At 39.6% G+C, this 17213-nt stretch overlaps 2 protein-coding genes across 2 annotated transcripts; both read right to left on the reverse strand.

Moving 5' to 3' along the window:
* Nucleotides 1-225: 225 nt before the first annotated feature.
* LOC141629262 (cyanidin 3-O-galactoside 2''-O-xylosyltransferase FGGT1-like) lies at nt 226-1946 on the reverse strand. The gene is made up of 2 exons (XM_074442291.1): nt 1000-1946; nt 226-826 (listed from the first exon to the last, which is right to left on the reverse strand). Exons 1-2 carry the CDS (start codon nt 1919-1921, stop codon nt 321-323), a joined length of 1428 nt encoding a protein of 475 aa, XP_074298392.1. The 5' UTR covers nt 1922-1946; the 3' UTR covers nt 226-320.
* Nucleotides 1947-3644: 1698 nt separating this feature from the next.
* LOC141642604 (CDP-diacylglycerol--glycerol-3-phosphate 3-phosphatidyltransferase 1, chloroplastic) lies at nt 3645-9638 on the reverse strand. Its single transcript, XM_074451448.1, has 8 exons — nt 9005-9638; nt 6191-6257; nt 6042-6116; nt 5860-5911; nt 5022-5107; nt 4867-4941; nt 4401-4495; nt 3645-4146 (listed from the first exon to the last, which is right to left on the reverse strand). The coding sequence occupies exons 1-8, from the start codon at nt 9505-9507 to the stop codon at nt 4053-4055; spliced, it is 1047 nt and encodes a 348-aa protein (XP_074307549.1). The 5' UTR covers nt 9508-9638; the 3' UTR covers nt 3645-4052.
* Nucleotides 9639-17213: the final 7575 nt, after the last annotated feature.

Genomic DNA, 17213 nt, shown 5'->3' on the forward strand with positions numbered 1-17213 from the left:
GAGATCTAATTTGGTTAGTCATGAAACTGTATTAGTTTGTAATCGTTTTGTTTGATCTTAATGGAAAGCTTACATTTCAACAAAAAAAACTATCATAGTAAATATCCACGTATTTGAAAGCCGCAAGCCAGCATAACACTTTTGAACCAAAAATGTTGCTGTATTCCTTTCTAATAAGTAATGAAAAAAAAAAAGTAATGAACAATGTGTTTGTCAAAAAATTGAAAACGAAGGAAATGTCACTAGAAACAGCAAATGGGTGCCAAAAAACAAAACTGAAAATGCTAAGCAAGCAAAGACAAGACCTTCCGTCGATATAACTAAGGACCGTCACTGGATAACAACAAACTTCGTAAACTCTGAATAAAATCAGTGATGTAAGAATGTTCAAGGCTTCTAACCAGCAAAAACTCCCTCCATTTCTCATGGTTAACCCTTGCATTTTGTCCCACAAGGCTCTCACCATCCATCATAACCTCAATTGCCTCACAAACTTGGTTTTTCGAGAAATGCCCGTCGTCTCCCTTTTCAACTTCTACTCCGATTTGCAGGTCCAAACTCAACATTCTAGAGTTGATGAACTGATCAGTGACCTGAGGCAATAACACCAGTTGACAGTGGCTTACTAGAGCCTCGGTTATTGACCCGGCCCCACAATGCGTCACAAAACATCCTACTGATGGATGTTGCATTATAAGTTGTTGTTGCACCCAGCCTCCTATTACTACTCCTCTACTCTTTGTTCTTTCCACAAATCCTTGTGGTAAGGCTGTTTCGATTGTCTTGCATTCAACTGGCGCTTTGAGTGCTGCTAAAAATGGCCTTCCTGCAGCATTTTCAAATTTCATATCAACTCATTGATTTTGAATTGAAATATCCATATTAAAATCAAAAATCCATTATAAGAGAACATGTAGGCTGCAATGCTAGCGAAGTCATGAGAACGGGTTGAAATAAAGAATGAAATACAATACGAGAATAAATAATATTAAACGTAACCTGTGAGTTCAAGCCCAAGCACAAGTTCTTGAAAGCGATCTTTACTCAGAAAGCATTCACTACCAAGGGCACAATAAATCAATGTCCCCTTACCAAAGCCATCGAGCCAACTGGCTAAGTTCTCATCAAGCGTACCAGCTGGTGGTTCTGGTGCTACCAGCCCGGCCAGCAACACGGGCTTGGAGTATATTTTACGGATGAAATCACAGTAAACGCCTTCCATCTCATTACAAGTCTTCACTACAAAGGCATCACATGCTTCTAGTGCAATAGCGTGCCTTTGTAGTATTGACTTTCCCGGGCCTCCAAATTCCATCTGAGTAAGGGCATTGCCCACCGCTAGAGCCTCATGGGCTCGTAGCCTAATCATGGACTTGGAGGCCGGGAACCCTGGAGGTGGCCGAGTCAAATCTCGGCCACTCTCAGAAGCAGCTCTTGCCCTGGGTAAAAAATAAGCCCCACTAACCGCAAACAAGGTGGCAAAGTACAAAGACTTTGCCCCGTGTTTGCTGGCTAGCCCAGGCAACCATTCCGTAAAGTCAAAGAAAACCAAGTCGGGTTTAAGTTGAGATAGAAGTAAATCAATGGTATCTTTGGTTAAGTCCATGGCGGCCATAACATAAGATCGACCCTCAAAGGGAACATCGGCGGTTGTCTCCGCACCCAGAGGCAACCCTTGGACGGGCGGGACGGTGATGGGGATGAAATTGATGAGGTGAGGATGGTGGTTTAAAGGGGTTAACTTGTGTTGGATTTTGTTAGGAAGGATAAAAGAGACTTTGTGGCAGTTTTGAGCAAGTATGTTAGCTAATTGTAAGAAAGGTGTAATGTGGCCTAAAGCAAACCATGGGTACATTACTATATGTAATGGCTTACTTTCTTCATAGTCAACATTAGTTTTGTGTTCTTCTAATACATTCATTTTTGGTTCAAGAAATTGATTCGTAGGATTTTGTGGGTATTCTATATATTTACCTGATTTAGCTAGTTTCTAGTACAACTAATACAACTACTTTATAGATATAACATTATAGAGTAACCAGAGTGGGTGTGTTGTACAGTAACAGGCCGGCCGGCTCCAGCTGGCAGCACTAAGCAGTTCGTGATACGGAGTACTCCATGATCACCTCTAGTTTCAAAGACGACCTTATCTCGAACATGGTTTAGTTTAAAGACTAAGGCTTGTTTTTTTGGTTCAGTATTCCTTTTCACAAATCAACTCTTTAGTTTAGTTCAGTTCAGTTCAGTCCAGTCCAGTGCAGTTTTGATCCATTTAGTTCAGACGGTTTCAGTCCAAAAGACCAAGGTCTAATAATACTTCTGTCACAAATTCTCTTTTAAGACGGTACTATCCATCTTAAGTTTAAAACGTGTTAAATAGCTACCACTTTTATAAGTAAGACAAAACAAAATGCCTAAATATTAGTAAAAAATTTGTTTTTATCAATATAAGGGACATATATAATATATTTGACCTATTTTAATGTTATCGTCTTAAGAAAGACTTGTTGTACTTGTGTATATCCTCCGTATATCGTGCAGTCTACTATTTTTTATAAAGGAAAATCGTGCAGTCTACTATTGACACTTGAGACTGGTCATTTTTGTGTTCGGTGATGGGGTTACACTTTTAATGCTACGTTTTTTTTGTTCATAACAGAACCCATTCCAAATCGTAGTTGCTCTTTTATGAACTTTTTTTCCTTAATTTTCTATACTCCTTCCCAAAAAAACAAAACAAACAAACTCTCAATATGCCCCCGCATGATGGACTGTCGTAAGAGGCCGATTTTGGAGATAAGGAGAATGAAACGAGTCCGAGTGTGTCAATATATTTGCTAATTATTCTCAATATTGATTACTGTTTTCACGGTCTGATTTTCCTTTGGATAAATAGGAAAAAGAATGTCATTACCAAATACCAATGCCTTCGTCAGTTTACAGTAGGACGAATTGAAATATTTATAAGCAGGCATCTGTAGTTGTGTCAAAACCTTAAAGAGTTTTACTCTAGTATCGCAAACAAGCAACCGATCTCGATCGTACGTTGATAAGTATACCAAGTGCTCCTTATGGGTGCACAGCCAACACTTAGAAAGAGTGACTACTCCAAGTAACACTGACATTTACGAGCTCTTGTATCAATTGTGGAACAACAATAGAACCTTCCAGGTTTGATACAAGTTCCCATGTAAGACCTTGTAAATTAATCGACTCGGGGTCAGGTCAAGTTTCCAAATAGGAAATAGTGTGACCTTACTGATACTGTGATTTCCATACGACCATAAATGAAGATGAAGCAAACTATTTGTTGCAATCAATTTTCCACAGCTGTCTAGTAATTCTCCGCCACCAATTGGAGGCAACGGTAGTCCCATCGCTGTCAAAGCCGTACCACTAAAAGTAGTAGAACTAACTCGGAACGGATTCAAGGCACCCAAATAATTTTTCCCATAAAAACACACCATACTCCTACAAATGACTGCCGTTGTATTGGGTATACAACCATACCTATTACTGGAAGACTCGACTGGGATTCTAAGAGCGGCATTTTTCCATTCCCCGGTCTCTAATAGATACTATATAAACAAATGATAAATTCTGAATATTTAGGTGATTAAAGGAGAAATTGTGGGAATTAAGACTAGATGAACTGATCGGAGGTGTATATTTCTCTATCAAAAGATAAATAGCAAATCACTTATATGAACGACCAACACTTGTAACGTCCCTTTACAGTTAAAAAAAAGTAAGAAAAACAAAGATTGTCGAACAAGATTAATATGTGCAGTCTCGTCCCCTGTTCTCCAACTTGAGAATCATGTGATAGCTTCACCTTTAACTTGACTATATAACCTACAATCGCCAACGCTGGAGATCTGTCATCATTCACATTCCTAGTTCCTACTATGCATCTCTCTAACAAACCCAACACCGTCAAAAATCTGGGCAACGTACAAAAGGAAGTCTGCCCTTTTGGCATTAATAACCTCAACTCAAACTCACTGCCGCATTCTCTCATGGTGGAGAACAACTTCAATGGCATCCAGACTCTAATAGCTCTTTGAAATGGAGATTGAACGGTTCCTTAAGTGTTTCACTCCATATGATGCAGTCGAAGCCACTGTAGTAGAAGCCACCAGACAGCTGCACAAAATTTCGCAACAAAATAAATTTAACTCCGCTCTACACCTGACCACTATGTAACTCTGATTAAACACGTTTTCAGAGAGACACGTTATGACAATTTTGTGAAGAAGTTTTATGTTGTTATTTTAGAGGAAGTGTCGAAGTGCCATAATGCCCATAATGTACCATAATGACGGAGGGTCGGGTATATTACTAAAGCAAAGTCTTAAAAGTAACAAAATTTGCCAACCAGTGAAGGAAATCCAGTGTACCTCAAGTAGGTTATGTATGCCTGAGTTTCTGTGGTCCCAAATTCAGGTTGCAGGAGAGCAGCAGCAACTAATATAAGTTGGAAAACTGTGTTTACCTGTTCAATTTTAGCCAACCAGTGAAATGTAATTAATTTTAGTCAGATGTACACAAACTAATAAGGAATGAGGAGTCCTACCTTGTTTTGCGTTTATTGCTTCATATTGATAGTTCTACGCAATGATTTATGTTAGTTATCTCTAATCATTTGGAACTCCTAAAGCTTTCTTGATACAGTTAGCATTTTGCACGAATTGTTTGTAAGTCTAAAACTGTATGATGTAAAAGGCTAATTTGTTTCTGTGAATCGACCATTCGCGACGGCTATTTGTGCTCAGGAACATCTTGATAAAATTCCATCACCTGAGAGAGACATATGCTGCCTATTTTACTTCCTTAGAAAACTACAGTCAAGAAATCAGAACTCACCTTGCTGATAAATAAAGGCTCGACCTTTTCCGGACGAGTTCCGTCAAGGTTGAAAAAGTCATACCAGCTCTCCCACTGGGGAAAAAAAATACCGGTTATCAAGCAGCATAAATGAAGAAATTAACCGGGCTTAGTAGTGATACGCAATTTCACACCTGCCAACTTAAGCTACTGGCTCTCTTGTAAACAGCGCCACCAACAAGCAATACATCTCGAAGCACAACCAGTCCAACAAGTCCAGCTTCACATTTCAAGAACAGCTTCAGATTTGTGTCCACAAATATATTAAGCACAAGGAGTTGTTCTACAATTAGGTCCCAATGCCCCACAAAACCCTCAAACTTTTAAGAAAGAAACAATTAAACTGATATTTGAAATTGCGTATTTGTGTTGGAATTTTGGCAGCGGAAGTATTGTGAACCCGATATTCTCAACATGGATGATTAAATTTATATGTTGAATGTGTGATATTACATAATATTTGGGGAAGACGATGTTGGTGAGACCTATAAGCTCCTTTGTTAGAGACTTAGAGCTCATGGACTACACACTCTAAATGAGGCCTTCATGGCAATTTATACTAGTCCTAACTTGGAGGATTATACTAGATTATTCCTAGCAATAATACAACATGAACTTTCTAGATTAATCTCAATGCTATATGCTCATAGTTATTTCCTAGATTATTCTAGACTTCTCTTTACTCTTCTTTGTATACTTCACTTAGTTAATGATACAAGAATTTTCTAGATTAACATTTTTAACAGAAAGATATCGAAGTATTTGAAAGAAAGCTCCACTTTATAAGCAAGCTAGCATGCATAACACTTTAGGATCAAAATGTTGCTGTATTTCGTATTAATAACCATCTGGTTGACCAAAATTGAAACGAGGGGAATATCACTAGAAATAACAAATGGGCTGCAAGAAAAATGAAAAAAATAAAATAAAATAAAAAGACCTCTCGTTCCTAACCCACATTGGGATACTTACGGTGTAGAAGTTTATTTTCCACCATCGCCAAAGCAACGCACCCGATCAAAACCTGCACCACCATCAAGAAAATAAAATTACCAGAATTCTTATCAGACATGAGAACTCTTACAAAGAATCTAATCTTCGCTTTCTGGAAAAACAAAATAATATGAAGAAGGTTACAAAACATGCAGCCTTACCTTATCTGCAAGAGGATCTAAGTAGGAGCCAACTACAGAATTAATGCCCATCCTCCTGGCAAGGTATCCATCTAGCTACATCAATAAAAGAAAATCACATCACCATCACAATAATGTTATACAAGGAGGGCCTGAAGATCATTTCTCACCCAGTCACTGGCACCAGATACCGCAAGCCCTACAAATGCAGGAAGATACCATTCATTCACAATCATCCTGCACCAAGCCATCGAATCAATTTAGAGATTTAAAACAAAAAAAAAAAAAAAAAAAAGAGCTTCAGGCATATAGCCTTTTTGAGAAACAAAACAAGAAGACAAACAGAACCAAATAATGTAAGAAATTGAACTATCAAGCTTTAACCCGGAGGAAGTTGTCCAAGAGTACAGCATACTAAAATTTAGAAAGTTACAAGGTAACACTGCAGAGAAAAGAGGGAGCAGGAGGGATAACCCCTGTCCAAGGTTCAACTTAAACACATGCTACAAAAATCTAACAGAAAGTGCAAAACTTAGGGGAAAGCCTTCCGCCGACCCAGCTGAGTACGCATCAAAGACCATAGATAAAAAAAAGTATACGGAGTGATCTGCAGGGTGCTATACCTAAAGCTCATATATTTCCTGGTCACTCACAGCAAATTTATTTTCTTTTAAGTCTCCCTCTAATATTAGAATTATCTTTACAAGATCAAACATCAGAAGGGGGATATAAACCGTATGACAGAGGAATTATGGTACTCTGTATAAGACTATAAGTGATACATCACAGCTGGAAACATAGATAGCAATACACCCTCAACCACCTAAACATCACGCAAGTTCACCAGGAACAACACACATCCACACTAGTACACCCACTGCAAACAAGAAAGACAACCAACTTAAAAAAGTATTTTCCAGCTGTCAATTTCCATGAGGACAATCAAACAAACAACCACCCAGAATAACTTATCCAAGATGAAGGCATTAACCATACTAAAAACAACAAATTTACTCTGATGCCTTAATGGCTCCGGCATATTGCGAGGTAAGAGGGGGAGAGGGGGGGGGGGGGGGGTCGGATGTACGGAGCCTGACCCTTGTGTTAGCAACACAAAGAGGTTGTTTCCAAATGGCCCAAGATGAAAATTGCATCGGGAATTGCATTGAAAGGACCGATACTAAGCAATAGAAAGAAGCAAAGCTACTTCAGTGAGCATTTTGCTTTATTCCATCATAATCCAGAATCAAGGAGTAATGAGTGGTTGACTCCATATTAACATTTAGAAAATTACAAGGTATCATTGCAGAGGGAAGAGGAAGCAGAAGATATAACCCCTATTTAAAGTTCAACTTAAAGGCATGCTATCGAAATCTAACAGAGTGCAAAACCTAAAAGAAAGCCTTCTGCTCACCCAGCTTAGTAAACATAATAGCCCATAACTATACTATATGGAGTGATCTGCAGGATGCTATACCAACGTCATACATTCTCTGGTCACTCACAGATCTAATCTTAGAGTATTCTTACATGATCAAATATCAGAAATGGGACGTTAAATGTAATGAAGAGGAAATATGGTGTAATTTACAAATCACAGCTGGAACATGGATACCTATATAACCTCAACCACATCACATGAGTTCACCACGCATGTCACACCTTCACACTAGTACATCCACTGCAAACAAGAAAGGCGAACAACTAAAGTTTATTTTCCAGCTGTCAACTTACATTAGGACAATCAAATAAACAACCACCGTCAGTCCGCCACAGCTATAAATTAAACTTAGCTGGTCTTATATGGATAGAGCCCAAAGTTAATAAGTGTCTGTCCAACAGTGATAGTACGTGTACCGTTTGTATAGTAGTTCATAACAAGCACCAATGCATCCATTAAAACAATGAAACTCAGTAATATAAAGCACCTAAACCTATTTTAAAAGGAAGAAAAAAAAGGACAATGTGCTATATTATATAAGCATTAAATTTCTATATTAGGGTTAATCTGGAATCATAATTTCTGAATACAAATGAAAAAAAAATCCATACTATATTGCAACTAATCAAGATTAAGCAACTGGTACGCAAGTAAATACATAAATCACCTTCAAGAATCTTAATCTCAGATTATACGTCAGCAGCACTATGAATTTGGTTCACCTCAAATCAACCAAGAGACATAACTAGTTATAATGTACTCCATGCTATTTCACAAAAGCACAAATGCAAACCACATAATAAAATTAAGCAAGTCTATGGTCACAGAATAGAACAAAAAAATATTTTTCACATGAAAAACATATCGACGACATGTATCCTCCCAAATTTAACTACCACAGATATAAATGACCATAAGCTAAATAGCGAAAAATCAGGTAAGCTTGGCTGATGAATTCTATTTCTAAATAATATATTTTTCCACAGTTATACACGAAGAACAAGTCAGAAAATAAGTTCCATCATCGAATGTACTTTGCCATGCATAATCTGAAGTACGTGCACGTAGGTCCAAAGACATAAACTGGCATGAGGTAAAATACTAAAATACGATTAAAATCAGCTAGTCTTTTCCATTACATATCGCCACATCAATACAAACAAAGGCAGGATAAAAGCTATCTCCAAACAATGTACACTACCTCATAACTGTAAGTCTGTAACCATTACTTGACAATCACTCGTCACTTCCGTATATAAGTGGAAGAATACACACACTGCCATTAAGGCGATATATCAACAAATGTTAGCTAGCTTAGTATGTAAAGTCGGTCTAAAATTTACATGTATTGCCACATCAACAACATCATGAGCTAGGATAAAGGCTAATCTTAATTCGCTTAGTCAGTAAATTCTAGCTCGAAATACGGACACAATGCCACCTAAATATATACGGAGCATAACCCTGAGCTACTTTGAAAGCAAAAACTCGGTAATATTGAAGCCGAAACATATACATTATCAGGTTTACTAAGAAACCTTACCAGCCGAGGATGGGACCCGAAACCATTCGGCTAACCGACACGAAATTGGGCCAATTTACAAAACTCTCTACAAATCCACCACCTCCACTACTCCCCCTTCTAATACTTCCAACAATACTATCATTCACAGCTTGAGCATCACTCTCCTTTCTATCTCTATCATCATTGTGAAACCCTAATTTGATCGGAAACCTCAATTTAGTCCTCTCCAGAAGCCGCAGAGTATCGAGCTTCCGAGGCGGCGGCAAGACGACGTCGTATTGGACAAGCGTAGGCGTGGCGGATTGCGAGAGCTTCCATGGCGGAGACGACAGGAATAGGGGCCCACTGAAGGAGAAAGGGAACAGGTGTATGGAAGTGACGTCAGCATAGAGAGGAGAGAGAAATGGGGTGCGTTGTGAGAGAAGAGAGAATTGGCGCGGCGATTTGAAAAGGGTGGTAGTTGTGGTAGTGGTTGATTTTGGGGATTTTAAGATTCGTTGAAGGCATCGGAAGATCGCCATTGTTAGGGTTTACAGTGGTGAAATTGATTTAATTGATTGATGTTGATTTGGGGAAGAACGAGAATAATGGTTCAGTTGGGGGGGTTTTAGTCGGGGGTTTTGGCTTTTGACAATTGACGTGTTAACTGTTATGACTTCTGATTGTTCTGAACTTTTGATGATAATTTAGACACTAGTTTTAGACCCTAGGACCAGATTGAATCGGACATGAATCGATTTGCACCGCAACTAAAAGGTTATAATTTGTTGCACTTAGACCATCCCCAAGCAGAAGGTCGCCTTAATCGGGTCGCCAAAATTTTTCCTCTTAATCGCACCTTATTAATCTTGACTCACTTTCACCCTCCCAAGCAGAAGGTCATGACCTAGGTCACCAACCCAATCATTTTTTCACTTTCCAACATTTCCAATCATTTACCACATTCACTACCCCACCAAAACATCTCTCTTACTTTTACAATTATTATTAACAAATTATAAATAAATTAATTTTTTTAATATCTTAATATTAAAAAAATGATCCGGATAATAAATAAAAAATTAATTTTAAATCAGTATTAAATATTAAAAAACGTAAAAAAAAAATAATTACTTTAATAGACGGTTATATCCAATTGAACCGTCAAAGTTTAAATACGTCGACATATAATCTTGCAATCGTTAATTACTTCAAAAAAATTATTTTATTATGATCTATACAAATATATCGTCTTACATTATAAAACCGTCTCATACAATAATTTAACAAAAAAAAAAAAAAAATCACAAAACTCACTATCGTCTTTGTCCCCCTTTCCCAACCACTCATTTCATCACTTAATTCACTTTCTTCATGTTGCTCATTCTTCAGTTCTTTCTCAATCATTCATCCAAACTTCCTTCATTTCATCAATCAAAACCTACATCATTCATCATAAATCAACTTTAAATCACCATTCCGATTAATCAAAGTTCCACCAAATAAAACATTAATCGCCATCTTTTTTTTTTCGATTTGGGATTATTTTTGATTTTCGATTTCTTTCGATTTGGGATTATTTTCGATTTTCAATTTATATAAACCTATTTTCGACTTTTGATTTACAGATAAACCTTAATCGCCTTGATTTATTTTTGATTTACAAATAAAGATCATTTTTTTTGATTTGGGATTAATTTTTTCGATCATTTTAAATGATTTAGGGTTTATTTTACGTGTTATTGATGAAGGCGATTTTCGCAAATGAAGGTGATTATTTTCGCGATTAATGAAGCTTGATCATTTTTTTAATGAAGGTTGATCGATTTGGGTTTATTTTCACCAGATCTAGAAAAAAAGTTGCTCAAATTATGTCAAAACTAAGTTCATTTTGTTGCTAATTAAAAAATAAAACCATTTTAGGTATGCTCAGATTTTATTTTATTGTGTTTTACTATATAATTGTTATTTTACATCTTTATTATTTTCTTCTCTTTTTGGGAGATATGGAGATGTGCAAAGACAAAGCAGCCAACAAAGAAAGCTTTCAAGGAATTCCGTCCTTTGTTTTGATGGTTGTCCTTTTTTGTTTCCAACCAATGAGGTACTGCCACCTATGGGGTCACCAACATTCACCACCTTCCCTATTCAAGGTCACCTGGTGCCCCTCGGTTACTCAAGGTCACCAAAATCATCCCCTTAATCCTAGTTTAAGGGGTCATTAAGGTGACCCAACAAGGTCACGACCCAGTCGGTGACCTTGCTTGGGGATGGTCTTAGATTGGACCGGATTATTAATATTCTAGGTTCGGATTAGACCAGCAAATTTTGATCCAGAAAATAGTGAAACGGTTGGAGAGTGATGAGAAAGGGATTAAACATCGTACCCATAATTAGATTGGACCGGATTATTAATATTCTAGGTTCGGATTAGACCAGCAAATTTTGGTCTAGAAAATAGTGAAACGGTTGGAGATTGATGGGAAAGGGATTAAACATCTTACCCATGATGAATGGTAGCTCAATAATGTATTTTTCATCTATCAAACTCCTTTCGTCTAACTCTATCCACCATTAATGATATAGATTAATTGAATCATTATAGATTTTGATTAAAAAATGAAATTAGTAAAACGCGAAAGTGGCAATTTGTCCCCTTAACTTTGTTCAATGGTGAAATTAGGCTTTTTAAGTTTCAGCCACGGGCTTTCCTCTACCACCAGTTCGAAACTACAAAAAGAGCCTTCGATAATTTTGATATACTTATTCCAATACCTAGACCTTCAAATGTCGAGATCTTTGTTCGCTGGAATCCTCCTCCTCACGGATGGATTCAATTAAATACTGATGGAGCTTCAAAAGGGAATCCATTTCAAGCTGGCGGCGGTAGCATTTTCCGTGGCGAGACTGATAATTTTGTCACGGCTTATTACTTTCTCTTGTGGAGTTTGTTCATCCATGAAAGCAAAGCTACTTGCCTTGCTCACCGGTTTGGAAAGAGCGAAAACACTTCGTCTTACGAAGCTGCTAATTAATATGGATAACTCTCCGTGTGTGAAACTCATCAATGAAGAGCAGTTAGTGAGTAATAATTTGAAGTTTATTGTAACATCCCCGATTTTTGGCTAAATTAATAATTATATTTACATTAAGAATTCGCTAAAATACGGGATATTATATCAATATACAAAGTCTCTTTACAAAATGCTTTTTATACAAAATGATACAAAATTTTACAAAAACTTTTAGAAAGTCTTTAATCAAAAGCTCGACTTGAGAATCTTTTAAGCGGCATCGAATGTCACCTGAAAATAAACCGTCACCATGACAGGTAGCCCAAATGGAACAAACACGAGATGAGTAACAGACATTACCTCTTTATAATTTATACTTCCTCCATTCAACTCCACTCTACCACTTTCCTTTTTCACGTTTTCCAACGCCTATTTTACGCGCTAAATATCATTAGCTGCGTATTTGCAAAAATTATAAAAGTTAGATATTTTTAATGTACTTGTAAAGACGAATCCAACAAGATCCCACACAAATATATTTTCACTTGTGTATCGAGAGAAAATTGAAATTGAATACACTCTTGTGAATAGTGTACCAAAATGAAACCGGTAGTGGGGTTGAATGAAGGAAATATCTTACAACTCATCTCACAAAGTAAGAGTATAAATAAAATAAATAAGGACGACTACGATTTGCAATATTGAGTAAGAATCATTATAATGCATCACTTATAATCACTTTTATCTCACAATAACAAATAGTTGCACATTAGACAACTCCGAACTTGTATGCCCGGCTCGCCACTGCGTGTTATGAGCCAACTATAATCCGTAAGGCATTTTTGTATGCCCAGCTCGCCACTGCTGTAATACTACGGATTTTCTTAAGTGACTACTCGACCGAGTAGAGCCTACTCGGCCGAGTAGTGTTGTTGGTATGGTTTGTTTCGGTTCTGCCGAGGAATACTCGGCCGAGTGTAGTGGATACTCGACCGAGTAGAGGATACTCGGCCGAGTATACACTTTACTCGACCGAGTATCCGGTCTGGCGAAGGGTTATTTTACCGGTTTGATTAGGGAATGTTTAGGTTTATATTATATTTTTAACATCAGTTTCTAAACATCATTTCCAACCCTAATATTTTTACGATCACTCTAATCACTCCCTAAGCATCCCCCCTAATCTCGTTGTGTGTGCAATTGTCGCGGTCTTTGCGTATAATCTCTTGTTCTACTGTTGGTAAGTTTCATCTCCATGTTATTTGTATTCGTTTGGGATCATTGTATTTATGAAATTGGGGATATGGGGGTTGTGCAATGTGTAATTGTGTATGTGATTATTGTATAAGAGAAGACTTCGTAGAGGAGCCTTTCTGATTGTCCGAGTTTCGTTCTACTGTTGATTGCTAAGGTAGGGTTTTTCCCTACTCAGTTTACTGTTCATTGTTAAGACATGCTTCCTTTGTAATTATTGTTATCTGCTGATCATCGAAGTATGGGTGTTGTTGTGACGGTGTTGGTGTGGAGATGTTGTGACGGCTGTGATGCAGTGCGATTGTGATTGTGGTGGAGACACTTGCAGGAGTGGCTTCACACCCTAGTTCGCCCTCCGTGGAACTCGCCACGGGAGGGGATGTGCACATTAAGGGACAGGGATTGTTAGTCGCTCGTTGATGAGCTGGACTAGGTGGGAGCGGCTGCGGTCACCCACTGGCGGCGAGGATTATCTGTTGCGATGGGTAATCTGGCAGGGCTACACACTTTGGTGTGTAGTCGGTTACTGTGTAAGATCGGGAGACTGGGGTTGGAGGATGATCAGCTGGTTACCTCGTTTGTTTGTCTTATATTTATTGAGTAATGCTGACCCCGTTGTTGTTTGTGGAATCTGCTGTGATCCATTCGGGGATGGTGAGCAGGCTTGACAGGTATTGCTAGTGGTGAGCTTTGGGCAGTCATGGGAGCATTGTCACATCACCAGTCATAGTATCACCGTTCGAGTCTTAGTTTTGATTTCATTAGTTGTCAGACATTGGAGTTGTATTGTTTAATCAGTTTTTGGATTTTGGTTAGATGTAAACTTTAACCCTTTATGGCATTTAATAAATTTGCTCAGTTCAGACGCTTTTGATATGTACTAACCTCGGGAAACCGAGATGGTAACACACTTTCATGGTAGGGTGGTCCTGGTAAGGCACCTTGGTATGAGGGGGTGTTACAAAGTGGTATCAGAGCCGAAGATTCCGGCACCTAAACAAATGAATCTAATGAACTTAGGGAGTCTAAATAAAATGAACCCGAGGAGAGTTGTTTGGAGCTACCGCAAAGACTCGGGAGACGTCCCGGAGTCGCAATTTGGCCCTCATTAACTCGAGCCGGTCACATGGGGAAGTGTGATGAGAGTTGTGTCTTGTATGTGCATGTTTGTGAAGGTTCCTGTTGATGATAATTGATGGTTGGAAACGTATATATGGAATTTGTAGTTTGGTGATTTGAGAAATAGTTGAGGGGACGGGTTTGTGAACTTTTGGTGCATCGGATTTAGCATGTGCATGATTTGTATGATTATATGTTTATAACGCGGCAATCCGTTCCTGTTGATATATGTTTGTTTGGGAAACAGAAAGCATGATAGGGGACTTTTACTATTTTAACCCGTCTACTGTATGGCTCGGCCGAGCAGGGCAGGTACTCGACCGAGTAGGGAGTACTCGGCCGAGTAACCAAGCACTCGACCGAGTGTTGTTTGGCAGTGAGTAGCAATGGCTACTGTATGTGCTAACTCGACCGAGTAAGTAGGTATACTCGGCCGAGTAGTGACTACTCGACCGAGTATTGTTTTTACCCGACCGAGTATTGTTTCTGGGTTTTTGACGTTAGCTACTGGAGTCGAATACTCGACCGAGTATCTAGGATACTCGACCGAATAGTCGTTACTCGACCGAGTATTTTAGTATACTCGGCCGAGTGTTCCTTTGGCGGAAGATTGTTACATTTTGAGCCGTAGGCTTTTGTGCTTACGTTTCCTTGTTTCTTATCAGCTCAAAATGCCGCCCAAAAGAACCCCCGCGCAGATCCAAGCTTCTGAGATGACTCTTGATGAGGTTGCTCGCATGATTGAGCAACAAGAGGCTCTCCTTGAAGCTCTCAGAAATGTGGGAAAAGGGAATGAGAAGCCGATGGATGCTACTCAGCTCAGCATCATCATTGCTCGCTTCAACCCTCCCACATATGAAGGGGTAGGTGAACCAAAGCTGCTCGAGAAGTGGCACCGTGAGATTGAAGCTCTCATGGAAATGGTTAAGTGCCCCGAGGACATGATCGTTGAACAGGTAGTATACTACCTGAGAGGTGAAGCTGCAGTTTGGTGGCAAAATGTCAAGGAGGATGCTAGAGCTTATTACCAGGCTGAGGATCTGGGAGCTATTCCTTGGTCCGGGTTGAAGAGCGCTATGAGAGAGCAGTTTGTACCGGAGCATATCCGATACAAGATGAGATCCGAGTTTGATTCTTTTACCATGACCGAGGAGATGACAGTCACTGACTACTATCATCAGTTTCTGGAGCTATCTCGTTATGTTGACGGCATGCAGCTAGAACCGAGGGGTTTAGCTCTCCGTTTTGTGAGGGGTTTATCTGCCAAGATCGTGAGTCGTATGCCAGCTGGGGTTGCTACTGACCACAAGAAAGTGTACCTGAGAGCGGGCCAAGCTGAGAGGATGGTGGATCTCTCAAGAGATATTGATGAGAGGACTGCTGCTGAAAAGAGGAAGGCTGACAGTGGAAGCAACAGTCAGTCGGCCAACAAGAAAGGAAACTTCAATCATGCAAAGGCTTTTTCTGGTGGAGCTGGTTTCTCGGGGGGATCTCGTGGCTGGGGAAAGAATGGAGGTCGGAGTGTGAGTGATAACTCTAACCTTACATGCTTCAACTGTGGTGGTGTAGGCCACATGAGACGGGAATGCACGAGTTACAGGCCCGACGCTGGTTCAGGAGCTCGGCAAGGGAATTTCTCTCAGGGGCCAACTCAGAGTTTTGCTAGTAACCGACCGGGAGGTTCATGGGGCAACAGAGGTGGACAGGGCAACCAAGGCAGTTACAACCGCAGTGGTGGTGGATCATATCAGCGCCAGAACAACAACACCACCCAAGATTCCGCAGCCAAGCCAAGTACCGCCAATGCTTCGGTTCAAGGTGGAGAACAGAAAAACAGTGGGAAGCTTTTCATGATGGACAAACAGGAAGCACATGATGATGCTCATGTAGTTACCGGTACCTTTCTTGTTCATGATGTATCGTCCTTTATTTTGTTTGATTCGGGGGCTACACACTCTTTTGTGTCTAAGAGTCATGTCATGTCTATGGGTTTGGGTAAGTTTGAGGTTCTAAAAGATGATGTGTTCATACTTCAAGGGGAGTCTGTGTCGTGTCTCAAGTTGTATAAGGGTGTGTCTATGGTGGTTGGAGGGGTAGATTTACCGGTAGACCTGTTAGAGTTTCCTATGGATGGGTTTGAGGTGATTGTCGGGATGTATTGGCTGGGTAAGTATGATGCCAAGATAGATTGTCAGCAGAAGAGAGTGTCTTTAAAGGGTCCTAAGGGTGTTAGGGTGTCTTATAGAGGGTTTGTGGTAAAACCTAAGTGTAAGTTCATAGCTGTGATGACTTTAAAGTCATGTTTGAGGAAGAAGTGCCCCTTGATTCTCTGCCATGTGAGAGATCGTCGAGTAGAGCCACATACAGCTGCTGAGATACCTGTGGTGGGAGAGTTTGAAGATGTCTTTCCTGAGGAGATACCGAGTTTGCCTCCCAAGAGGGATGTTGATTTCAGCGTGGAGCTTAAACCGGGAACAGGTCCGATATCCAAAGCACCTTACCGTATGGCACCTAAAGAGTTAGCAGAGTTGAAAAAGCAGATACATGAGTTGCTAAGCAAGGGTTATATCAGGCCTAGTGTGTCACCGTGGGGAGCCCCAGTTCTTTTTGTAAAGAAGAAAGATGGGAGTATGAAGCTGTGCATTGATTACAGAGAGCTGAATCGTGTCACAGTGAAGAACAAGTATCCTTTGCCTAGGATTGATGACCTGTTTGATCAGCTAAGTGGAGCAGGTGTGTTTTCCAAGATTGATCTGAGGTCGGGCTATCACCAGCTGAGGATAGCAGATGAGGATATTCCTAAGACAGCGTTCCGATCTCGATATGGTCACTATGAGTACGTGGTGATGCCTTTTGGGTTG

The sequence above is a fragment of the Silene latifolia genome, chromosome 2 (assembly GCF_048544455.1).
Source record: "Silene latifolia isolate original U9 population chromosome 2, ASM4854445v1, whole genome shotgun sequence".
Lineage (NCBI taxonomy): Eukaryota > Viridiplantae > Streptophyta > Magnoliopsida > Caryophyllales > Caryophyllaceae > Silene > Silene latifolia.

What these genes read in the sequence shown, in the direction of transcription:
- LOC141629262 (XM_074442291.1), bottom strand. Translation starts at nt 1,921, where the DNA reads ATGAATGTATTAGAAGAACACAAAACTAATGTTGACTATGAAGAAAGT. An exon ending in GCTTGGGCTTGAACTCACAG is followed by an intron (nt 827 to 999) that starts GTTACGTTTAAT and finishes AAAATGCTGCAG; the next exon opens with GAAGGCCATTTTTAGCAGCA.
- LOC141642604 (XM_074451448.1), bottom strand. Translation starts at nt 9,507, where the DNA reads ATGGCGATCTTCCGATGCCTTCAACGAATCTTAAAATCCCCAAAATCA. An exon ending in TAGATCCTCTTGCAGATAAG is followed by an intron (nt 5,912 to 6,041) that starts GTAAGGCTGCAT and finishes ATGGTGGTGCAG; the next exon opens with GTTTTGATCGGGTGCGTTGC. An exon ending in AGCCTTTATTTATCAGCAAG is followed by an intron (nt 4,496 to 4,866) that starts GTGAGTTCTGAT and finishes AAAATTGAACAG; the next exon opens with GTAAACACAGTTTTCCAACT.